The 26,845-nt window shown below is 39.7% G+C and overlaps 1 protein-coding gene across 5 annotated transcripts in view; it reads left to right on the forward strand.

Annotated features, from left to right (window-relative positions):
• Positions 1-26,845, forward strand: part of ERC2 (ELKS/RAB6-interacting/CAST family member 2) — a 1,022,300-nt gene that overhangs the window by 735,564 nt on the left and 259,891 nt on the right. For all 5 annotated transcript variants that reach the window (XR_009455862.1, XM_059715377.1, XM_059715380.1 and 2 more), the window contains exon 14: positions 26,680-26,827. Coding sequence is in view for 4 of the 5 variants with exons in the window: in XM_059715377.1 (XP_059571360.1) it covers positions 26,680-26,827 (148 nt within the window). In the remaining variant the exon portion in view is untranslated. The remainder of the gene's footprint in view (positions 1-26,679; positions 26,828-26,845) is intronic.

Here is a 26,845-nt window from a genome sequence, read left to right on the forward strand (position 1 = left end):
ATGTCAGGGAGGGTGGGGGGTGGGGACCTCCCATACACTCCCCCTCCATGGTGCACAGCCCCCCCCAGCAGCAGCAGCAGCAGCAGCAGCAGCAGCAGCAACAAGCAGCTGGTGTTCCGGGTCGATGCAGGTGCTGCTGCCTGGTGGTGTGCAGCTCTGACCAGTGCTTCGCATGGTAGCAAGGAGTAAAGCCAGGCTGGCCTGCCTCTATCAAGCAGGGCTCCACATGGCCCATGTGCATCTCCTGGCATTCACGTGCCTCCAAGGGAAGCCCCATGCAATGCAGCCAACTGACTTCCCTGCTTCCTGCCGTGCAGGTCCTGGGACTCCACTGGAAGTTGAGGAGATTCCCCTGCTTCCTGGTGGAGTCCCGGGACCTGCACAGCAGGGAACAGCAAAGGCAGCTGTTTCCATTGCAGAGGGTTTCCCCCAGTGCCGTGTGCGTTTCAGGAGCTGCACGTGTGCCATGTAGAGGCCCACGCAATACAGGTGGGCTAGCCTGGCTGCTCTCCTTGCCACCACGTGCAGCACTGGCTGGAGCTGTACTTACTGCCGGGCAGCAGTGCCTGTGCAGGACCCAGGTGCCGGCTGCCTGGTGCTGCTGCTGCTGCCGCCAGCAGTGGGGGCTATGCACCATGGGAGGGAGTGTGTGTAGGGTTCCTACACCCTCCTACCCTCCCTCACACCCCACAAACCCCACATACCCACACTTTGCCCCTACAGCTCCCCACATATACACACCCCTTTCTAAATCCCCCCACACACCCCACAGTACACACCCACCCACCCACTCCAACCACACCCCACACACAATATACAAGAGTAAGACTTTATTTTTGAGGTATTATGCAATCACCTCTATATACACTATGTAAACACAAATCATAACAAAAATATTTTTTGTAATAAAATTAAAATATGTTATAGTAGGTGTTTGACTTTTAGTATATAATTTGTTTTTTTCTGGTTTTAAGATGGAAACCCTCCCCTCCCAAAAGGAGTACTTCTGGGGGCCAGGAGGAGGGATTTCTGATGGCAAATGTCAGGAGTTAGGGCCTGGACTTCAGTCCCGAGATGGCAACCAGGAGGCCGGGCACCTATAAAGGGATGGGCTACCCTTACAGCCCTTGACAGCGCACCAAAACTCATTAAGTGGCCCTCCAGATGAAATAATTGCCCACCCCAATCTAATCTCCCCATGTCACCTTCAGGCATTGGACTAAACTGAAATGAAAACAAACAGAAGCCCTTCTAACTATAACAAAACTATTACCCAGCTCTCAATCTTCATCAGTCACTAGCCCTCAGCTTCTCTAGCTATCTCTGGCACACTCACAGTTTGCTTCTGAGTTACAGGCATCTCTGCAGAGCTCATCCCTGCTCAGCCAGCCTCCATTTTTTTTATTAGTATAGAAAACAACTTAAAAACCATAAAACTCATAAGAACCCTTCAAAATAACATCATACTTCCATCTCAGGATCCCCAAACACAACACAACCCAACACAACACAAAGGAAGCTGTCAAAAACTACACAAAACAACTTTCGATTAATACAGATCATTTTGTTCAGATTTACAATCCAATCGGTGTCACATTCTTTTTCATTTATCCTGCTCAGCCTCCATGGCTAGACTCTGGGACTCAGCCTCTATCGCCAAACTTTGGGGCCTTCCCTGGCTCTGGGGCTGCCTTATATCTCTCCCAGAGCCCTGCCTCCTTCCAACCAGGTGACTCCCCTGGGTTGCTTGCAGGTGCCTGCTAATTAATTTCATTTGCTGATCCTTATAGCAACACAGTCCAAGTTGCACCCTGCCTTTCCCACTGGGCTCTGTCTGGGCTGCTTCCCTCTTAAAGTGACAGAGTGCCCCAAGCTGTCTGTTGAAGTCATACATAGGATCACAGCAAAGAATGCCAGACCTCTGAAAGCAGTTGGTCATCTTAGATCATTTGAATCTTAGCAAGGTCAGATATGTTTATCAGTTTAGATAAGAATAATTTGTCCAATGCACTTACATTCAAGTGGTGGCTCAGTGGCTATAGAGCTGTTACTCACTGGTAAAAGCCAGAAGCATGGTTTCAGCAGGAAGTAGTGGAACAGGTTGGGCCATGGAGTAATTTTCTCAGATTCTACCAGCAGTTCCCTAACAATGAGTCTGCTGCTACAAGATAATCCTTCCACAGGATAATTTTCTTGTTCTGGATATCTTCTTAGAACTAGAACTGGACCTCTGAGACAGGATCCCTCTTTGAAAAAGAAGCTGAGGTGGCCAGGAGACTGAGTCTTTAGGGTAAAGTCAAGCATGGTGTCTGAAGTTAGAGACAAAGGACCTACAGGAAAGGGAAGCTGTATGCTAGGTTTAGGGGAATCCTCTAATTTGTTGCTTCTGTGAGCAGGAAGTCCAGGGATACTGGAATTGCCCCAGTACGCAGTGTGATTGTGTTTATGCCTGTGCCTCTGAAACCCAAGAGGCTCTTCATGATCCAAAAGGTTATATAGTTCCAATTACAGTGAAACAAAAAAAAGCATTAAGACTGGCAAGTGCAGGCTTGAGCAGATGTTCGTATAGGGTATATGGCTAGAGAGCTAAAGACCTCATAGACCCTAACGGGGGGAAATATATTGTCAGAAGTGAGATACTTGCAGTGCCAAGGTCCTCAGGGAAAAGAGCTAGGAAATGCAGTGCTACATACTGTCAGAGTGTCCCCATGAGGAGGGTTGTCCATAGTCTCCCCTCTCAGAGTAGCTGCATAGACCACATGTAGTGGACCTGTTGCATTGCAGCATTTCTTCTGGCTTATTGGGGATGAGTTTAGTTGAATGGGATGGTCAATACTGAGTGACATTTTCAGTGCTTCTAAAACAGGAACATGTCAAATCAAATTCCTTGTCCACAGCCTAGACCACGGAAAAGATTTGTAATAGATTACTGCAATAATGCTATTCAGATTTGCAATATATTTCTGGAAGAATGCTAATACATTTTGGAATTTTTTGTTAGACAGCTGAGTTTTTGAGACCTATAAATATAATCATTTTTTGTTTTCTGTAGGTGAACACAAATGGGAAAGTAAACATAGTACAGGATGTTGTATTATGTGCAATTTTGATTAATTCATAACTCAGTAAGTTTGTATTTTCATGCTTAAAATAAAGGATTCCTGTAGACGTGCGGGAATGCTGCTCTGACATGCTGTAATTATAGTGCATTGGAGCAGACTTGATTAATTGAGTTTGCTATAGTATGCTAATTAGTGCACTCCAGCAGCCTCCATGTCTCATGTGTTCAGTGTCCCAGTGCTTCAAAATGGCTGTGAGGTTCTTTAACTAAAACTCATTGAATGAGCTTTAGTTAAAATGCCCCTGCCACCAGTTTGAAGTGCAGTGGAATTAACTACAGTTGTACTGAAGCTGCATTGCTTTACGCTAGGGGACCAAACCATCAGCTGCATGACTCCAGGTTGAGGACTGAAAAAAAAACAGTTGACTTCATCCTTCAACTGTACCAACTGTACCAAGCATTCATTGTCCATTGCTAAATGTATAGTGCTTTACATGGTAAAAGTGCTGTGCAAATGTTAATTAGTAGATTGTCATCTTATTGTCATCTATAAAATGCACATTTCTTTGACACTGGGTGAAGGAGGCAATCCCAATTTAGTAAATTAGATATGCTGTTTATTTTGGGGGGATGTTCTGGAGTATACATTCACCAGTCACCAAAAATTCTGTTTTTCAAATATCTCATACTTTGAAAATGGACACTGATATTCAGGCTCCATGATCTTTTGAAGTTTACTTAATCTCTCTTGCTTTGAGTTGCCTTGTGACAGAAAAGCTCTAGTAATGTCCTGTCAATACAGACTGAATATGTTAGCCTTCATAACAAACATGTGCACTGCATTTAGCCTTAACAAATGTAGATATCTGTAAGAACTGGTTACAGAATAATTTTCATGAATGCTCAGAAGGATGGAAGTACCTTTGCTATTTTTCTGTTGATTTAGCCATTCACTTTCGTTGGTTGGAAAAAATTTTTTTCAAATTAGCCGGGATGTCAAAGTGAATGAGATTATTTAAGCAGGTGCCATAGAAGTGTAAATCTCAACAACTATGGCTGTTCCTAGTTTCCCTGCAGAAGTAGTTTTATCTTAAACACTAGTTCCCTATGCCCCAAAGCTCCTCCAGAATAGCCAGAGAAGGGTTTATGAGCTGCCACAGCAAATCAGAAGAAATTAATCAGTATTTCACTGAAGCATTCCAACATGGTCATGGAATAAGTCAACAGCAGAGTCCTGTTATGTGTTTACAAGAAGCCAGTTTGAGGAACTTGTGCTCAAGTGCCAAGAAAGATTGGAGGATGTCTTTTAAGTTATTGAACAGTATGGTACCGGGTAATGTACTTCCCTTTCTGTTTTGACTTTTCTTTCTTTATTTGTTTGCCCATACCATTTAGTTTACTGACAAGAGAGCCATTTGATCCAAAATTTCATCTGATTCATCAGACTCTGACTCCTCCCCCACTTCCATTTCTCTATAAAGGTTCCTATATACAACCTACTATTTTTCTACAGCCACTGTCTTGCCATTTTATCATATGGCTCTCAAGCCCTGGTCACAAACTACAGGTAGAGAAAACTGTTCTTTGGCTCCTGAGCATATGGCTCAAAGATTTTTCGGTGATAGAAAATAGGTGTAGAAACTGTGAAACTGAAGCTATCCCTATACTAAATTATTCTGTTTCTAATCTACCATCATTGCATTAGGCTGTGTGAAGCTTCAGTCGCTGATTCGATTCAGTGGAGATTCAGCCCAATTCAGCGGCCAAATCTCCGAATCTGAATTGAATCAGGAGACCCTTTAATGTCTCTGAATTGAATCAGAATCCTCCAAATTGATTTGGAGAGATTTGATAATTCGGACATAGACACAGCTTTAAATGTTTTTTCTACCTACCTCAAAGTATCAGGCAACTCATGAACATTGAGATGGGGGGGCAGATGGAGCGTCCCACAGGGGCATGGGGGGGTCCCCAGCATGCTCAGCAGTGGACCTGAAAGTGGACCAGAAGCATTTCTGGTCCACTTTCAGGTCTGCCGTACAGCATGCAGGGGGGGACCTCCCCCTACCCCCCCGGCTTGGTGACTGGTGCCTCCTGGGTCTGCGAGGGGCACCCAGGGCCCCCCTGTGGCCAATTACCAAGCCAGAGGGGTGTGTGTGGGGGGGGCAGTTCCACACGCGCTTGGCAGCGGATCCGGCAGCGGACCAGAAGTACTTCTTTAGATTCGGATTCAACTGAATCAAATTGGGACAGTGATCCGAATCAACAAATCGAATCACTGTCCCCCGATTCAGGCCGAATCCAAATTGAATACAGCCCACTTCGCACACCCCTACATTACATTACTTATGTTTTGTATTATTCTCCCCCTCAGTTTCTGTTCAGTTTCTGAGGCTGTTTAATACCAGATGAAAGCTAGGTTATACTGAAGTTAAGGTTGAGGACTAAACAACAATTTAAGTGTGAAAACATTGCAAAGGTTACAAGAGTGTTATAATTACACCCAAAACAAACAATCTAGGAAATTCATTTTTTTTAGAAGGATTGTGTTATTTGGGTGCTCTGTAATTTATACATGTAATTCGTCATAGATTGCTGTCATGGACTAATCCTTGTAAAAATGTTCCTAAGGAGTGATAAACCCAAGTTGTAAATTTCTTCAGATTTTAGGGTGTGTCTGTCCTGAAGTTTTGGCTAGGCTGTATTTCCTATGTCCATGTTCCTCTCTGATTCTGTTTTTGGCAGCCCTCTCCCTAATTTCTACATTTTCATTTTACCTGGGGGAGGAGCGCACTAGCCAGTAACCTGAATCTGAGGTTGATGTTTTAAATTCATTGCCAGAATACTGTAAACCATTGGTACACTTGATACCATGCTTCACAGGACAGCCATCTACAGAAATGTAGAATAATAGTTAATTGTTAATGAATAATCTTTTACATGACAATTAAAATGGCCCAACCCTACCTGTTCACATGTATATGCAGGCACTTTCTGTCAGCACCTACATCTTTGAGCAATTGAAATGATATTTAAGACATAGACTTCTATTTCCTATCACCTGTTCAATATCTTTATTCATATGTGGTAAGTAAACAGATGTCCCCAAATTCTCGCTAGGATTTCATTTCACATAGAAATAGCAATTACACCATTTGCTTTCAGTAATTTCCCTCCTACTGCCAATTCATCCCAGAATAGAAACTATCACTTGTATGAGCCACTAGGCCACCCATACAGTAATTCTGAGAGCATTTTCCGTAGCAACTAGTTCTTATGCTGTTTTTGGCAGAGTTCTTTCCAGATGTGCTGTTGATTCAGGTAGTGTTCGAAATGCCACTTAGATAACTCTTCTTTCTTCTGTGTCTTGAAGTCTGTAGCTTGCTCAAGGTCATGGGAATTTTGTACAGAATTTATTTTCAGAATTTCAAACATTTGCAAGTGCAGTCACTTGACCAAAAAATGCCTTCTGTTTTAAACAAACACCAAACTGCACTTTTACCTTTTCTGGTCACATTTACTGAACCTCTCCTTTTGTTTCAGCTGCTTGACCGTAAGCATAGTTTTAAAATAATATAGAGTTTGGTCTATTCTTTAGGCACAGAAAGTGATTTATGGTTATCAACTTTGCTTCTGTAACAGTATCTGATCTATTTACCTCTCGGAGTGTCCGAGTGCTAGTTCTGTTTTTGGTTTTTACAATCCAGTAAAAACTCCTATTTCCATTGTGTGAATGTATTGCACCGTTTCTGGTATTTTAATGTCATCAATGATTCTATTTTGTATATTTCTTCCTTGGTTAGAATTTGGGCCGGGGTGGGGAATAATTGTTTCTTTTTTTAATGAGGATTACTGTTTTGTATTTCAGCGTTGACCCTGGACATTTAAATTGGAAATGATTTGCTGCTCTGTTTAATGTTCCCCAAGTTCTGGATTTATTTGTTTTTCCATCTCATAATTCTTTGTTAATCTTTTCAGCCCTGCCACTTTTACCAATGGTTAGTTGTTGGATTGCTGCTACTGTGTATCATGGATTTGCCAAAAAAACCCACCATCAACTCTGATTTATGCTTTAGTGCTTTCTGTTAGCAGCTCCCACTGATTTTGTTTTCTTCAGTAAATACTTGGTTGTCACTTGCTAATGCTTTAGTCAGTGCTGTAATTTCATCTACATTCATAATAGAGGTTTACATGGCTTAATCTGCAGAGATCTGTGTCTCCACATGTTGCAAAATAGCTTTTCTGGAGTGTTTTCTGACTGTATGTGTAAAGGTACAGTATTATACATTTACCAATAGGTTTTTATCAGAGACATGTAAAAAGAAATGCTGTCTTTTGTCTATTAGGTTCATTTCTGGTCCTGACTATAACTTCTACTTAATATACAAAGTCTACATTGGACTCCTTCATATTTTATTATAAATAATAAATATCACTTTCACCATTTGGGTGCATTATATTAAGCAAGGAACAAGGTGCTCAGGCCCTGTAGAACTTGCAGGTGCAAACCAGAGGGAATATGCAGAACCCCATGCTGTTTTTCAGCAGGAGGAGGAGGAGAGATCATTTAAATTCTAAATTGGTGGGCAAAAAAAAAAGGACACATACAACCTTGTATTGTACTGTCACAATATGACACTGTATTTATTGGCAGCATACATGTTTTACCCAGCTGTATCCCATATGGATGCATCCTGGACCCTTTAATTGAATGACTATAGATGTAAGTGTATGGAACACTAATGCTTCTTAATGGACATCTAATGAAGCGGAAGAAATAAGTAGGCAAGGCAAGGACCTAGATATTTGAAGAGGGGTCTGCCCCTTCGGTTGTCATACCAGTCTTGTGGTTAGTTGAATAAAGAGTGTTTTACCTACATATCACTAATTTAAAATCAAATACTAATTGTAATTATTATAAGTCATTACCATTATAAGTTATCTTGTGACCGTTCAGTAGCTAGCTATATGTAACATTAGTTCAGTGGCTACAGTCTAACTCATAAGGGTCAGGTGTCCATATCAGAGAAACAGTCATCAGTATGTGCAGTATAAATCGCACTGCTGTTGGCACTCTCACCATGGAAGCCCAACATTTTCTTACCTCTAGAAGAAGCCTCCCAAGCTAACATATATCTACAATGCAGTTTTTAAAAAAGACTATCTGAAATGTAATATGGACCAAGTCCAATGCTGGCAATTTGCTATCTTTTACATGTGCTTAATTTGTTGATACTGAAGTGCCCCTTTATAAATGTTGTGCTCCATTCATTCTTATAGTCTGCTACAGCTGTTACATGCTATTGGCTGGGTCTACACATGTACTTTACTGCAGAGTAGACTAATTAGCTGTTGAGTAAAAGGTCACCATCTATACATGTGATGCTATTAGGCCACAGAAAACTAATTTACACTGGCATAAAATAGTATTGTTGAGGACAGTACTAGCTTACCCCGGGGTAATTTACTGCAATTAAACGCACACGTAGACTCTGACCGTGAGCGTAAATTGTCCCTGGTCAACCCAGGCAGCCAGGGGCCAGGCTCCTGCCTTCCACCTACCTATATGACTCTGCATTTTCAATACCTTTGTGTCTCAGCCAGCCCCTCCAATGCCTGCCACCCCCACCTGAAGCCTGGTATTGAAGCCTCATAATTGCTGCTGTCCCAGGTGCATGTGTAGATGCTGCACCCAGGAGTAGTTTACTTTGGCTCAGACTGCTCTGAAGTTTATTGCTTTGCATTAATTACATTTGTAGCTGCACCCACCTTTTAGAAAGATAAAATTGGTAGCTTAGAAATTAAGAATCAAATAAATTCTACTTTCATTTACCCCAGTGGAAGTTTAAGAACTTTAGCTGATGTTGAACCACTGGAGTTGATTGATAGACATTAGTTCTTAATCTTTTCTCATTTGTAGCTATACTAGTTCCTTTGTTCCGTTATGTGATTGTTAATGATTATTACTTTTATGAAGCTATTTTATCTTTTGAATTTTTTTTGCCACTTCAGTCTCCCTCTCTGTCCTCTTGTTTACATTTGATACAAATGTGGGCCTTCTAACTTAGATATGTTGAATATTATCTCATTTTAAGATTAAATAGGCTACCTTTGTCTTTGTAAGTGCCTGAAAGATTTTTAACAATTGATTTCTTATAGATGTAGTTCAGCTGTAGTATAGGCATATGTTTTTTTGGGAAAAATCTCTCTTATGTGCTACAGTTCTGTGGAATTCCATGTGCCTGTCCTGTTTTGAGAAGGCCAGTAAAATCTGTTTTCCAGTTCTTGATCAGTGCATATCACCCTCCCTGAGCCTGCACATCTGTCTTTTCTGAAATTGGTTCCTAAGTCTGAAACAAATTTTGAAACCATTTACCCTCCAAAGAAGATCAATAAGTAGCTGCCTAATACAAATTTGAATCATATGAGGGTATTCATGTTCCTGGCAAATGCCTGCAGTAACTCCCTTAACAAGGAAGTAATAATTAGTTAACATGAATCTGGTATCATACCTCTTTTTCATCTCTAGTCTTTTTAAGGTAGTAATTAGGGAATATTTGTGAGCTGTTGTCTGATCGTCTCTCTTCTTCCTCCTGAAATAACTTGGACCTGTTCCATGTTTTCCTCACCTCCCAGTGTTACTCTTCCTCTTGATCTGTTGCATTTTCAAAGCATTTTCTCTGTGCTATAATTCTAGCTGGAGTAGTTTAGTTGTCTGTAGAAGTTCAGGTGTCTGTTTACTGCTGTAAAATGAACTAGAGTAATTTTTCAACAGTGATTTTGCTTATTGATTTAGACCGTTTAGTGCTTATCTTGGAAAAAGTTTAGCCATTTACAGGGCTCATAATCTTGCTCGTAAACTCCGGTGCTTCACAGAATTAAATGTTATGGTATTCTATGGACAAAGAACAAATATGTGGTTATTTGATTATCATATTTTCTTTATGTAGACACTTGACTAGAAAAAAGTCATATGTTGATGTTTTTGGATGCTATTAATAGAAATTGACTATAGCATGTTATTGAGTAAAGGCAAAATTTTTTCATTCAGTTTATGCTTGAGTGTATTAAAATCCTTAGAAATGAAATGGCCAGAGTAGACTGTAATAGAAAGTTACTATAAAATGGAAGTGCTCTATCAAATAGATAAATTGACTATATTATTTTGTTTTTAATTTTTAAAATGGCAATCTGTAATTAGATGTAACAACAGTTTGTAAAATCGAATGGATGGGATAGATTTAGATAAGCTTTTAAAGGCAAGACATTCTTCATCACATCTGAGCAGTAAAAGCCAGCACAGCATAGTAAAAAACATTTGGGGGGCAGAAGGGCACTTCCAAAGGTAGCAGACAAACAATTTGCAGAAGAAAAGAAGCTGGTTCCTTGGAGATCAAGGTCTATCAAAAGGGAAGGGAGTTGTTGTCACTTTTTATGTGTAGGAATAATTCAGGAATCAGATAGATTATGAATTTTTGTTCAACACCTTGCCCAACTCATCATCAGAAGCAAACTCCCCACTGCCCAACAGACATCAAGTGGGACACAGCCTTACCTTAGCAAGACACACTTAACCTGTCAAGATATCTCCCCTGCCACTGTAAACAATACCCCTGTAACAGGGAACACTTACCCTGTTACTGGAAAGTGGCATGGCCTCTTTTAGGGTAGGGTTATTGTAGCACAGGCAACCAGCACAACAAAGCTGTGGTCAAGTAAGATAATGGGAGAGGCACATGACCAGAAAGGGGCAGGGCTTTAGTAGTATGTAGCTAGAGCTAGAGCCAGGGTAAGGAGTTAGATCTGGGAGGGTGAGGAAGTCTTGCTGTGAAATAGCTGCTACTGATGATTGCCTGGAAGAGAGGGAGTGTAACCAGAGGAACATCATTCAGGGCTTAGAAGAAGAGTGGTAGGCAACCAGTGGGCTGGGTGCTTGTATTGCTGCCAGAAGGTTTAAGTTTCTGTTCGGGTTTTCATGGGACTAGCAAGGAGTGGCGTAGAGGTCCCATTACTTCCAGTGGGGCATGTGACCTCCTTGAGCCCTGCCAATGATTAGGCTCAAGGCACAGACAGGGTCCTGGGGGCTCTGCATTGTCTGAGGGGCAGAGACAGTGCTAGAGAGCCCAGAAAGGGGCACAGCTTGGTGCTGGGGGCACTGAGCCTGAGAAGGACAGGGATTAAGAGCCTGTGAGAGGCAAACAGGGCCAGGGAGTCTGAAGCCTAAGTAAGACAGAGATAAAGGCTCCAGAGGGTGGAATAGAGGGCTAGAGCCCAGAAGCCAGGTCTGGGATGGCAGGCCTTGACTAAGGGACCAGCTACAGTATAGGGGTAGAAGCTGGGAAGGCAAAAGCTGTAACAAGGGAGTAGAAGCCTGTGGTGGCCTGGTGACTTTAGGGGATAAGTGTCCCACTTAAGTGATGGCAGACAGGTTCCTTGGGTGAATTTGATATCTTTTATTAGACCAACCCAAATGGTTGGAGAATAGTTATTAAGCAAGCTTTCGGGTTCAAAAACCCTTCATCAGGCTAAGGACGCTGCAGCAGTTGCTGCGTGCTCGTGATGTTGCATAACATCTACGAGGCATGGGCATGACTATGGGGGTGACTGGAGGTCACGACATAAGCCCTTAAGGCCAGCAAGGTTGGGAGAATCAACTACTAGAGAAGAGATTGCAACTTAGGCTCATCAATCTGTGAGGGCAGCTCCCCTTTCATTAAGTTCTATCAAGATGTGGCAAGTGAGAAGGTAAGGCAATACCTTGAGAGACAGGGAATAAAGAGAGCATGGCAGGGACGAGGTTGCCTTTAGGAAGAATTACAGTGGTCCTCAGTCACCTAAAATGTTACAATCCCTCCCCCCCCCCCATAACAAAACCATCAGAATCCATGGTTCCTACAATGCCTTTCCCATAATGTGATGTATCTGATCTAATATGCCAGACAACCCCAAGGCATCTATGTGGGTGAAATTAAACAGAAACTGCACCAGAATGAATTCTCACAGAAAAAAATAAAGGATAGGTAATGACACATATACAAGGGAAATCTACCTAACACTTTTAAAAGGCTAACTTGGGACCAAAAATTCATAAGCTGGCTGGAGACTAAGAACCAGGGATTTAACACTGACAGGCTACATCCAGGCGAGTGTGGCCATGCGATATGTGGTGCTGCAAACCCATCTGTGGTGCCACACACTGTACATTCAGGTGTTCCCCACACTGCAAAGTAGCAGTGTGGGGGTGGTTTTTGACCCCAGGAGATTCCAGGGTCAAATAACCTGTGCAAAAAAAAAGGTGAGGTGGACCATGCGGGGGCAGCACGCGCCACCAAAAACTGGAGCCTGGCCGGCTGTAGCCACACACTGGCTGTCAGCCAGGCTCTGAGCAGCAAGATTGCCATGACTGCAGCTCCCTGAGGCCCCCAGGAGTCCAGGTAAGGGTTCTGGGAACAGAACAGTTGCTAGCCCCAGACTCCCCTACCCGACCCGGGGTGACCTGCTGCGCACCAAAGGGTGGGGTGGACGTGGCCATATTGGGTTTATGGTACATGGTAACATACCTGCTTCCTGATTTCTTTCCACCCATGAAAAGTGAAAATAGCCCTCTTCCCTTTTGATAGGCCTTGATCTCCCAGGAATAAACTTATTTTTGTGCTAACTGTTTGTCTTCTACCCCTGGGAGTTTCTTTCCCCACTTTTTCAATTGTTTTTTACTATGCTGTGCTGGCTTTTACTGTTCAGAAGAACGTCTTGCATTGAAAATCTTGTCTAACTCCATCTCATCTATGCAGTTGGTCCAGTAAGAGATATCACCTTAAGAAATCTCTGCCTCTTTCATAATTCATTGACCATCATGGCTACAACATCACTCTAACACTACCATAAAATTGCATATGTTTTTTTAATTAAATTAAAAAATAATTTGCTTTCTTACAGAGTTTTTCCATGCATTAAATGCTAAAAAGTAATAGCGATAACAAACAATAACGAGTGATCATGATGTTGACAGTGGTAATGAGGATGATGGCTCCCAGAGGTTGAAGCCACCATGTCTCACATAAAGCATCAACCCAAATAGGAAAGAAGGTACATTATGCAGCATTCCCAGAAAGTTATTAAAGTATGACTGTCACAAACTGCAGTCAGGAACAAGTTCAAAGTTACGAGATCTCCTCATCTTTCCAGCAATCCTTTCCCTCCAAAATCTAGTAGCCCTAGCCAAGTGACTGTACTTCTCTCACCTGCTGATGTGTGGTAAGTGGAGTGGTAATCTTTTGGGCAAACAGATCAAAAAATCTTGGGGAGTTTTATAGGTTGAAACCAACACCTTGAAATGACTGCCAACACACCTGAAAATGTATAGGCAGCCACTGAGAATTATGGAATAATAAAGCTACATAATCTATATCTGACTTTCTACTTAATAAGTGAGTAATCATATACCATCCTAGCTTCAGTTATGAAAAATTGGTCAGATACTACCACAGATTGTGCTTTTCAATTATCCTAGTCGTTCAGACAGAACTTTCTTTCTGGTAACTGCTTTCTACCAAGTTCAAGCATATGCTGTAGTGCAAGTTAATATGAACTTCCACTTTCTAAGTTAAAATAAGACTAATTGTTCCTTGGATTGTGTTCTTGAAAGTGTGGTGTCCCAGTGACTGGAGCTTACTAGTTTTGAAATTGCAACTCTTGGAAGTCTTGCTGCCTGCCACTATACAGAAATATAACTCATGTAACTAATTCCAAAAGTGGACTACACTACTGCATAAATTTCTTATGCAGAGGAACACAGGGGATCCTCTGTGTATATCTTCCTTCTTGTTTACCCAGAAGACCATATTTAGATATCCTTAATCATCATTTTATTAATAGCTTAGATCATAGTCTGCACCATTCTTGAGAGTATTTAGCTTTGGGTTTTAGAATAAACTTAGTCATTTTACAATCTTCTGTCAACTGTTAAAATGAAAAGAGAACAGTTTATTAAACTAAAACCTATATTTTTAGCATAGAGAAAAATCTTTATTGGCTCATACATAGAATTTTCAAGCGCTATAAAATTTCAGTAAAGCAAACACAAGCAATAGTAAATATTTTCCAAAATGGCATGAATATTTGGTAGTTTAAAAAATATTAGCCAAAAATTATGCTCTAGGGATCAAACCATTCATCCTGCAAACTACTTTTATCTTTCTCTTTTATAAACACAAAGAGCAATGTTGAAAGACAAGTAGGTTGACAGTGACAGATGACCTATAGTTTTGTTTTCCTGTTTAGCTTAGATGGACTTTGTGCAATGCTGTGTCCCACTGTAACACAAACCCTTGTATTCAGATGTCATTGGTCGTCTTGTTCCCAGGCATTCCTAATCCCTGTGTTACATTGTTGTATGGCACATCACAGGCAGAGGTATTTTAGCCAAGTGCAGCTTTCATTGATATTTAAAGGTATTAGGGTAAAATGGACAAAGAAGAAGGAATCCTAAAGGAATAAAGGAAACCTAGCAAGAAAAATAAAACTATCTCCTAACATTTTATATTCGTAATTGTGTTTTTAACTATGAATTAAAATGGCTGTGGCACTGGATATTTTTAGTATATAACCATGACTTAACAAAGGTGATTGTTAAGATATCTCCACATTTCTCACACAGCTTGAACTTGGGTATTACCTACTTATGTGTGAGCATACCTATTAATTTATACCAAATTATAATACAGTAGTATTGACAAAATATAGTTTGTAAGACTATGATGTAATTGGCTTGATAAACAAATATATCTCCTTCCTGAGAAATTGGTTTTCCTTATCTGCCATTCATAAAACAGAATTCAAGGCAAAATGTTAAAAATGCATTATGATGATAAGTAGCAGGGAGGTTTCCAAAGGGCAGTTGGGTATCTAGCCCTCAGAATTATTTAATGCAGCTAACATAAGACAGTATAGCTATAAAATGTGGATGGAGAGACATGCAGGAGGAAAAGGTTTAGTTTGAAGAGACCTGGGAGAGAAATGGAGGAAGACAACAGTTGAGTAGAAGAGCTGCATTCTGAAGGGTTTGTCAGTGAGCTCTTTTCTTCTCCACTGTTCTCTATTCTGAATCCCAACATCAAACCCACTCCATACAACCCTTACTATATTTTCCCCATATGGGGATATGTTTATAACTCCATCATTATCCAGATGTTTCCCTACATGGGCACTTACCCCTTGGCTCCCTCAACATCTCATGGTCAGTGAAAGAAAGTAAGCAGGAAGTGGGCATGCCACAAGTCAGGGAATTCTGTAGTTAACTGGGGAAGAGGATTATATGAGGGAGAGTACTTAGTTGGGTATTACTGATGGTGTGGACTGTCTGGGATTCAGTAAAGCCTTGGGCCCCATGCCAAGCAACTGATGCTTCAAGAACCCTTTCCTTTGTGTCCTCCTCCCCCTCCCCCCATGAGCAATGCTGTCTTTGCTTCCCAGTTATGGATAGCCCTTGATTCACTCACAGCTTGGCATAAAGACACTGAAGTTCTCAATTACTATTTCATATTTTCCTGAAACTAGGTTACTCAGAAGAGGATGGTTTGAAGAGTTTAAAATAATTTAGCTTTCAAAAGGAAGAGCATATAAATTGGGCAGCTCATAGACCACATGCCATAAAGTAATCTGTATGAGCCAAATAGAATTCCAGAATGACCCCATCAAAGTAAAAAGAGGCTGAGTTTACACCTTCACAATGCAGAGCACATATGGAGACCTGTTGCTTTATTGTAGGAAATATAGCTTTTACATTGATGCAGGTGACTAACATATTTTCTTTGTAGAGGAAAAGTTTCCAGATAGAGATAACATTCTATTGTTTATTTTCTAAAGATGCATGCACATCCATAATGGATTAACAGCTGCTTTACCATACCTTTTTTTTTCTTTAAGGGTGACAGAGAGAAGCTGTTTCAAACAGGATCTCTCATCACTGTCTATCTCAAGTCACCTCCTACTGAACTTAAGGTTGAATACAAAGGGTCATGAGGGAAAGAAAACAGTAATTAAAGGGAAAAAGTTGATTGAGCTGTTTTTTCTCTGCGAGCAGGATTAGTGTGTGAGAGTCCTCCACTGCCTACAAGTAGTTCAAAAATTTCTGACTTGAATTATTTTTATGGCTACATTTTACATTGCATTTTTGTGTTTTATGCAGAGTGGCTTAAATGATTGAGACTGTAAAGGTTCTTGTTAGAAAACCGTGCTTCCATAAATCTTAATGTTGGCATTCTATTATGTTGCATTTGTATTATCTCCAGTTACCACCCCTAAAAATTGTCATGAGTTTTTATTGAAACACAAAAAATTATTATTAGACTAAGATAGTTGGGGAGTAAAACAGAAGTGTTTACACAGTTCCTTTTTAAATTGACTGTGATAAGTGGCAATGCAATGTATTATGGTGAGAGGTTTCTAGGAGACTCTTTAAGGAGGTTAACTGCAAGGCAACACTCAAAAGAAAGCATTTATCTTAGTGGTCATCCTTCAGTGTTTTATTCTACTGAGAATTTTTCCAGGGTGGTTAAAACCATTTTTTTGTGTTTTATTAGCTGTATCTTGAATACCTCCTAAAAGCTGAATGACAGTGCAGGGTTATTAAATCTGTTCTTAGTACATTCTTTTATCCATTGTTAATCTTGACTAAATATATGTTAGTGAACAACCCCTTTTTCTCAGTTGTTGCCCATATTTGTAAAAGAAATTATTCCCTTTGACATTTGTTTAGGCTGCAGTTTGATAAAATACTGTATACAGTATACTTTTTCAGTTTGGCATTCAGCAGACTCTTTCATGGATTTATTTCTCTTTGTATTATCTTATCTCCCTTTCTAGCATATCCTTTTCATATTAAGTAATTTTTTTGGTCAAGACTATTTCACAAAATTTTAGTCCATGCTTTTATATTGCTAAGGATCATTTAGGGGTTGCATTTTGCAAGTTTTATGCTTACACTGGAATTTGTACTGCTTTGTATACCTTATGCTTTCTAGAGAGTAATGTCCAATATTTTTATTTAGATAAAGAAGGGTTACAGTTATTCTTTATAGCTACTCCCAGTGACTACAAATACATTTTATGCAAGTAAGATCTATGGGTTTTAGCTTTTTGATTACTGGAGTTATTCAGTTGTTCATCACTTTAGTTAGCAAGCGATTTAAATAGATGCATAAGTTTAATCAAATATGTAGCCTCACACATTTATTTTGCCTAAATGTGGCCTTGTTGATTAGTTCTAGGCATGGTTGGAAAAACTGTCTCTTGGAGTCATTGAGTTCAGGGCCAAACTCTGCTGTCTTTATTCACATTAGGTAACAACCTATTCTTTTAGAAGTTCTACTGAAATGTATCAGACTGCTTTCTAAGGAAGGTCCTATGCAGCATGAAAGTAACAAAAATAACATTACCTATTTCTTGCTATTAAAATCATTTATTAAAATTCTGTAAAAAAGAAAGTAATCTCTATCAGCCCATACTAGATCCAAGTGGGATCTGCAACAAATCATATAGATGTTACTGTTGTGCAGATTCAAATTAAATTAACTGTCTCCCAGCCATATACATCCTAAATTATTTGCAGAATAGCTGGGTGCTAAGTAGAATTTGGGTATTCATTTTTCATAATGAATATTTTAAAGAAGTGGAAGAATCAATCATTTTTATGCAGTACTTGGGTGTGTAACTTTAAGGAGAGAACTTTTAACAAACTGCCAGAAATATCCAAAGCTTTGCCAATTATTCCAAGTAGCACCAGTAGTAAACATTCCAGGTATTCAAGGAGGATGGGAAATTTCCCTCAGGATAGCACACATTCTCACACTTTGCACCACGAGTATCCGACTGTTTTTTGGAAACATTAAAAATCATTGACACGTATAGAGATGAGTGCAGCTAATGAAAGTTGTACCTGTTCATTGTAGTGGTGAATTTGGTACTTACAACTCGAAATTGCGCTGCATTAATTTGGGTAGGAGGATATTGTATTATTATGGAAAATATTGTTACTATTAATTGGATAAAATCTTTCAGTCCAATTTTGAAAAGTTCTAGTAATGAGGTAGATTTACAGAAATAATATATTCTGTCTCACTGTGTTACTGTCCTCTATTAGTAGCTGGCTGAGAGAAATTCCAACCTGAACATGCTACCCTGTGTTTTTTCCTTTGTGTTCATATCAAACATAGTTCTAAAGATAAGCTCAAAATTCTACCTTCTTTAAACTATCGCATCTTTATACTGTGAAATTATGTTACTCTTCCCCAGTATCCAAGACCATCTTGTTTTCCTGTTCCCTGGATCAATTAAGTATTCTCTTGTGTACAACAATATATTTTTGATTAATTTTGATTGGAAGTAAACATCCCCAAAGGTTTGGTGGCTCAGAAAAGAAATGGCTGGATATATGACACTCCTAGTTTTCTAATATAAGAGGAGGAGCTTCACAAAACCTGATTGCCATGTAAGATTAAAGAATTGATGCTTCTAACTATACTGAAAATACAAGAATTGCTACTTTCAAGGGAGTTTGGAACGTCTAGACATCACAGCTGTGCTCAAAAATTAAAATTCCATTTTTTTCCTTTGGTCAAAAGATTTAGTTTAGTTCTTCAGGAAAGACTTACCTTGATTTTTTTAAAGCATCTAAAGCAGTTCATCCATTGCTAATTGCAATGTTATGCTCAGTAATACAAGGAATTATGCCTTTGTCTTAAATCTATTATATTAGCAGTTGACTATCGGATTGGTATTATGTGGGGAATGCTATATCTGTTGTATTCAAATATAAGGAAATAAACTTTATGCAGTAATAGGCTACTTCTATCTCTAATTATTATAATTCTATTGTCTGCTGAGAATTAACCATCCTGAAGATTTATATTGTTCTGTAATTGAGGCCATTTTTAATCAAACAACTCATGGATACCTAGACAAAGAATGTACTGTACATATATGGGAAATTAAGCATAAAAAGACTACTCCTATTCATTGGAAAGGTAAGGAACATGCTGTAATTAGACAAATTTTAACCTCTTACAAGTATTATTGTCTTCTGTGTCACTTGAATTAGGTATAAGGAATGGATAGGAAATTAAAACATGGAACATACTAACTTTTACTAAGGGCTTGATTCTGCAAACTTTATATTTGTTCATTAGTAGTTAATAAATTATATCTGACTTCACTGGGATTACTTGCCTGAATCTTTAGCAAGAGTGAAGTCTGCTGAATTGATCTCTATGCTAAAATACAGAAAAGAAAAATAAATGAAAGTGAGCAAACATCTCCATGTGATTCTCTTTATCCTAGTGGTCTTATTGTCTGATTGACTAGGTTAAGGTGTCAGTCTCGCTTTTGCAGCCATGGAAGTATTGTTGCATTCACTTCCTAGGACCCTGGAAAATGTTACACTTAAGATATGATTAACCAGTGAATCACATCATAAGTATTAACCTGGCTACATGTTCATGCAATTAATGGTTCAATGAAACAGGAAATAACATACAAAATCATTACACAAAAGATGTGTGATAACTTTGTAGCTGGTTCCCATTGCACCTTAAACTGATGTGTGACCAGTGCCAATTGGTTGATCAGTGCTTCCAGGCTTGGAAGTGCACCGGAGTGAAGGGCTTCAAGGCTCCAGTATGCTCCCAAGGCTGGGAGTGCAGATTGGATGACTGGCACTCCCAGCCTTGGAAGCACACCAGAGTCTTGAAAAGTTCTAGTGCACTGTCAAGCCTGGGAGCACCAATCAGTTGACTGGTGCTCCCAGCCACGGCAATGCACTGAAGCAGTGAATTCTCACAGCTGGGAGTGCTGATTAGTTCACAGGTATTCCAAGCCATGGAAGCACTGGGTGCCCAGCTTGCAACTTGCTGGTGCAGGGGGAGTCTAGGATCATGAGCCCAGGCTTCCTGTGTGCTGGCAATAGGGCATGGTTGGGATCCCACAATCTTACCCCCTGCCATGCACGTGTGGTACAATTTTTGGGATTGCAGGTCACCTCCCATGGTGTCTTAAGTTGTACATCGGTCAGTGGCCTTGGTGGTGGGCTTGGTCACTGATTAATTACAAGACTCCACTAGAATTTTGCCAGAAGAAGACACAGTTTCAGGAGTTCTGCTGTTGCTGGGGTCTGCAGGCTCCCTTCTCTCAGCAAGCATGAGCCAACTGTAGCATTTCTCTTAGTTATTGTCTGCATTTTGTAAGCTGGTTTGTGTTTTGGAAGAAGAGCAGTAATGAATTTCTCACATGGACCAAAGGGATTCAAATTAAAGCTCTGATAAAATAGGAATAATCATTAAAATTGGAGAAAAACACTGATGGGTATAAGGACTATTGTGTTAATGTGTGGTTTATTTCTAATTTGACTATCTACAACTAGATGACTTTTTTATATTTATTATAATATTTATATAATAGTTCTGTTTACCAAACGAAAAACCTAGAAAAAAAACTGCTAATAGCTAAAAGGATTACTCTTTGTAAATATTAATACTGAAGAATGTCATTAAACGCACTGTTCTACTAAATGATTTTAAAATGTATTTTATTACCATCATTTATTAAACAATAAGGAGACATTTTGGCTCAAATCTGTGATAACATCTCTATAGAACTGCATTTGGAAATTCACTTCTTTTGCTGACACAATAGATAATTATAATTATAAATGATGCTTGTGCTCTTAAGTGCCCAAGCAGAGGAACATAGCAGACAATATGGTCTACTTGATGCTAATTCCAGCCCTCGTTCAAGTATATGCATAAACGTATGTAAGCCCTGTGCTAGCAGCACAAGAGGAAGTAGAGCCTACTATGACTGAAGATTTGGATATGGACATTTCCATCATTTTAGGTCACTGAATCAAGATTAGTTCATGTCTATTAATGAGAAAGCCATTGCTTTCTGATGCCTGTTTTGATGGTGAGTAAGAAAGTAATTGCCAGCTCAGCTTAATTCCTAGTGGAAAGATGACTATATTAGGGCTGTCAAATGATTAAAAAATGTTATCGTGATTAAAAAAATTAGTTGCAATTAATTGGGTGGGTGTAGGCTGTGTGTGTGGAGTGTAGGCTGTGTGTGTGGGGGCGGAATTTGTGAAGATGTTGGGGGCTGTAGGGGTGTGTGTGTGGGGTTTGGAGCCTGGGAAAGTGGGGGGATTCCAACAGGGGGGTCTTGAGCCTGGAGAAGAGGGACCCCTGCATGCCCTGGCAGGATGTGGGGTCCTGTGGGTCAGGAGTGAGGGGCAGCAGCAGGGCTGGGGAGGGGGGAGCTCTGCCTTGGGAGTGAGGGACAGGGGCAGGGAACGGGCATATCACTGCCCCCTGCCACACTCGTATTACCCCCCGCCCCCAAGCATCCTTTTTTTTTTAAACTGAAAATATGGTAACCTACAGGAACACAGTCTGGCTGCATGTAGAGCAGTGCCCAGCAGGTAAGTCTGTGGAGGGAAACTAGGGGGAAGGGAATGGGCAGCGGGGGGGCAAATCAAGGCCCCCCAAGGTGAGGGGCAGAGTAGGGCAGGGGTGAATGGGACCCTGGGGCTGGGGTGGGTCATGGAGCCACAGGCGGCTTGTCCAGGGGCCTAAGGGGTGGGGCACAGCTCCCTGCCTCTGTGCATACCCCTGGAGGGTGCATGAGGGGCATGTACTCCCTGGATTTGTGTGCAGGACAGAGGTGGGTTGCCTGCTGCAGGCTGGGGCTCTTTGACCTGCTGCCTTTGCCCCAGGAGATGCACACTGCCATGTTGTGCCTCCCACTGCCGGGCAGGCAGGGGAGGCGTGGTGTGGCCAGTGTGCTGCTCCCAGGGCAAAGGCAGCAGGGCTCAGAGCCCCAGCCCACAGCAGGTGGCCCACTTCTGTCCTGTGCACAAATCTGGGGGGCACATGCCCCCCATTCCTCCCCTGGGGGCACACTCAGCAGCACGGAGCCATGCCCCACTTCTCCCTTGGATGAAGCCACCCATGGCTCCATGACCCGCCACAGCCCAGGGTCCCATTCACCTCAGCCCCTGCCCCAACTCTCTCCTCTCACCATAGGGACCTCTGTCTACCCCCCCACACCCCTTCCCCCTCCCCTGGCTCCTTCTCCTCCACAAACTTACCTGCTGGGCACTGCTCTACACATAGCTGGGTGTGTTCCTGGCTGCATGCATGCTGCAGCTGCTCGCATGTGTCTGTCTGTGCACATGGTCCCCCGCACACCTGCCCACTCCAGTGGCCCAGAGCCCATACTTGGGCTGTCCTGCAGTCCTCTGCACTGCAACTGCTACCCCAAGGGTGGCCTGGAGGTGGCCATGATGGTGGTGGAATGGAGCCCAGGCACAGGCTCCAAAACCACGTGCGCGATTAACATGTTGAAAATATTAGTGCAAGAACCAATTAAAATGTTAATCACACATGTTAACAGTGATTAACAACCCTAGTCTATATCTTTTACACTCTTCTCCACCAGCTACACTGGCAGCAATGACCATCTTCCTCCATACTTCCAGCAGAGATGCCACCTGTTCAACAGACAGAGAAACTGAATTGCTTTCTCAGACCTCAAGGTGATCCTTCCAGATGAGGTTTCAGAAATTTTAGCTTGAAGGTGCTTTCACAGGCATTGTTAGAGTGACATGTACTCTATAATAAAATTGAGAATTAAGGCTCAATGGCTGTCTACTTGGCCTCTGTCATAAAGGCTCAGATCACTTCATGTAAAAGAAATTAGTTACACATATAATGTGTTTTATAGATATGCCTTCTGTGCTAGGACCTTGCATGGGAAACAGAGCTGGGAGAAACTTCTTATGCCCTTTCAGGCTTTTGTGCCTATTCATCACAATCTGCTTCTTAGTCCCTCCCCTCCCCTTACTCTTTAGTTCATGCTTTGTATAATGATAACACAAATTATTATGAATGATCTCTTCCTTATTGATTTAAGTAGTCAGAAATAAGTAATCAAAATGTATCTTGGGTAGAAAATACTGCTCAATCCTAATGAAAATCCAGTTAAATGCTATTGAAAGGTATTCCCTGGGATTCTTACTATGTAACGCTATTCAGATTATCCATGTTCTGTGTCTCTTATTCCTTCAGTACAGTGAAAAGGTACTGGTAGACTTCCTAAACTTTCAGGCAGCTGGTTTTTGCCTTCTCAGTTTGATGACCCCTTTTTCAAAGAAAAAAAGTGTAGCACCTCTACATTTGCTATATAAATAGGAATAAAAAAATCTAACAAGAATGATGATAAGCCTATATAATTTATTTGTGTGTATGTTTTGACAGGTTGACAGAGGGTAATTGACACTGAAATATACAGGGAGAAGGGGAGTGAGATTTTCTTTATTTTAGATTTAATAACATTTTCAGCACCTCACAACCCTCTGGTTGCTGTCCATAACCCTCTGGAGGGTCTCATCCTGCTCTTTGAGAAACACTGGTAAGGCTCAATGAAGCAGGGTGTCTGTTGGATTGTAGAGACCAGAGAGCAGACTAAATTTACTTGGTCTATTCTTTTCAAGGTTTTTTATTTCCCATCTTACTTGTCCACTTTTGGAGAGTAGTGTTATTGTACATTATCACAAACCCTCTGAGTTATGATCCCAAGGGCACGTGGCATTTTTTCACAGGTTGAAAAATAAATATGAATTTGAGTAAATGTAAATATCAGATGTTTGGATTTAACCAAATTTGTCCTTATTTGTGCCTGTGCTCGCTCTCAATTTGGTTTTATTCTTAATATTCAAGGACTATAATATAATTTTTAATTCTGGAGGAGAAATGAAGGATTCAGTATAGCAATTTAAATTTGGTATCCGTAAAATTTAATAATTTAAATCCATAAAATTTAATCCGTAAAACATTTTCTCATAAAGTTGACCTACAAATATTCCTAATTTCCATAGTTTTCCTTCTGTCTCCACACAATTATTTTAGACTCTGTCCTTTTCCTTTACAGCAGTGGTAAACATTTTATTATGCATAATAAAAGAATAAAATATGATACAACAACTGGCAATTTGAAATCCAATAGGTTGCAAATATTTAAATTGAAACCTACTGTAGAAAGAACAGCAATATCTATACACTGTAACTTTTCATTTACTTTTCACTTTTAAATTACATCCCCAAGGACACCTGGGATACACCCCCAGGAAATCTGGGATACACCCTCCTATTCTGCATTTGACCTGAGCTTTGCTATGTTTCTCTTCTGAACATTCTGTAAATGTATGTGACCACACATCCTCCAAATATTTGTAAGCTGTACCTCCCACATAAATACTAGATATAGAACTTTAATACAACCAGATTTATAATAATGACACGGAACCATTTGAACTAAAAATTGTATTTGACAATTCATCCTTAGCTAACAAGCAAGTGAATTCTTAATTCTTTTGTTCTGGTATAGTTCAGTTAATATATTGATATTGATTCCATTATCTATATCCAATGAGGCAATACTACAATTAGAGTTTATTTGCAATAATTACAACATAAGGCACCTTTTTTAATTTGAAATGACCTGAGATCAAAATTTTCCTTAAATGAGTGTTCAAGGTTACTCATTAGAAATTAAAGATATAGGAATATTTCCAAAAATGCCTTTCATTTAAATAAACCATTGGAGCACTATTACATCTTTGAACTATTTTTGTTTATAGTTTTAATTTAATTGAATTGATTTTAACTATTTAAATAAATGAAAATCATGAAACATTATGAAATGAACTATCAAGGAATTAAAGCAGTCAGATTTCATGTGAGCACATTTGATGTATTTAACTTCAGAAGAAGAATGTTTTCTATAATTACACAATATGCTATTTCTGTGCCTATAAAGATGCAGACAGCTTTTTCCTGATTTTTGCTGTCAGATTAGTTATTACCAACAAAGCTACTTCCATAGGCAATATATCTTTTTGAGACAGAGAAGTGAGGAATGTTATCTGTAGAAGGTTGAAAATGGAGGCTGAATTTTTTTCTTTTTATTGTTTGAGTGACTGGTAAAGCTACCAAACAGGAGGAGGTCTTATTGGACTATATTTTGTATGTACATGTTCTGTTTAGAGCAGGACAAGAAGACCAGCTGCTTATAGTGGCAAATCAGTTATTTCTATCCCTGTGTATGTAATGCCTGAGTTTTTAAAGGAAAAATACAGGAATTAGATACATTAAACTAAGCATATTTAGGTACAATTTACACATTAAAACTTGATGGACCATTCTTTGTATTCATAACGGTCAAGTGAAGAAATCCAGATACACGGTACCTTTGCATACTATCTTTATAATGAAAAATAGTCATTTTAAAGTATTCTTTTCTACTGATATATATATTTTTATTTAAACAAAGAGTAAATATGGCATCCAGTTAAACACCATTGATAGGTTTTTTTAAGGAGTGTGATTATAATGAAGGCGGCAGAATAATAAATGAGACCATTTAACTGTATGAATAAAATGCAAGTGTTTATCTAAAATTAATCCATGTCTCATAACTTGGAGAGCAGAATAAATGGGTTGTTTTTCTTTGGCTCCATCAGAAATATTGTCTTCTAAATATTTACATTAATGCATTAGAAACTTTAAAGAGTGAAATAGCTTTTTTTGACATTTTTCCTGGTCAGCACAGGGACTATGAGAATTTCAACCTTTTAGCTCACCTTAAGTGTATAAAGTTTATGAACCAATTTCTTATAATGATTAACAGTTGGTGCTTACATTTAATTTACAGTTCATTTCTCCATCCTTATTTCTTCATGTTTGATCTTCTATACTTCTAGGAGAAAGCATGGACTATAAATTGTTCTGTTCTAAAAGCTTCTCCTCATTATTATTAATATTATTGTCTCTCTTATTGGAAACGTTTCTATTTATTACTAATCAAACATGGCTTTGGCTATGGGACTGGTTATAGAAGTGTAACAGAGAGTTGGACCTTCAGTTCTATATTTCACTTTTTGCACTTAAAAAAAAAAATCGCCTTTGATTATAGTCTTCAGAAATATCAAATTAGATCCTTGTACCTGCTGATATCTTATGCAAGTTTTAGAGCAGCATCAGCTGCAGTTTACTTCAGTAGGATTAGACATCCAAGAAGCTGGTGGAGAAGATCTATCACTGAGATCAAGGCATTATTTTCCTGTAATTTTATTACTGAAATTATAACATAATTGAAAAGCATGGTTCCTTAGTGGCACAGCAAATAGTGATAAATCTATAGGAAAATTTTAATAATTGGAGGAAAGCTATCATTTGTATTGTGAAACTTTCAAGATATTTTACTCTTGTGTGTTAAATATTTCTAAGTATTTAAAAATGATAATGTAAAATTAATTCTAAAACAGATTTTACTAGACTATTTTTAAAAAACTGCACTAGGCTAATGTGATGCAAAGACACCACTGCATGCCATGTACAATATTTAGATCCAGAGACAGCCATTAGATTTTGTTGATTAATTAGTTTCATGATTTTCGGATAGCTGACTAAATTTGCCAGGAGCATAAATGAACACAAGAAATATTCCTTAGGTGTTTTGGTGATGGGTTTAATGAGAGCAATAACGCTTTTCGTTTCTTTTTTTACCATCAGACAGGAAGCTCTACTTGCTGCAATCAGTGAAAAAGATGCAAACATTGCCTTGCTTGAACTGTCTGCTTCAAAGAAAAAGAAGACTCAAGAGGAAGTAATGGCTCTAAAACGAGAGAAAGACAGATTAGTGCACCAGTTAAAACAGCAGGTGGGAAAACGTTCATTT

This window comes from Alligator mississippiensis, chromosome 12, assembly GCF_030867095.1.
Source record: "Alligator mississippiensis isolate rAllMis1 chromosome 12, rAllMis1, whole genome shotgun sequence".
NCBI lineage: Eukaryota > Metazoa > Chordata > Crocodylia > Alligatoridae > Alligator > Alligator mississippiensis.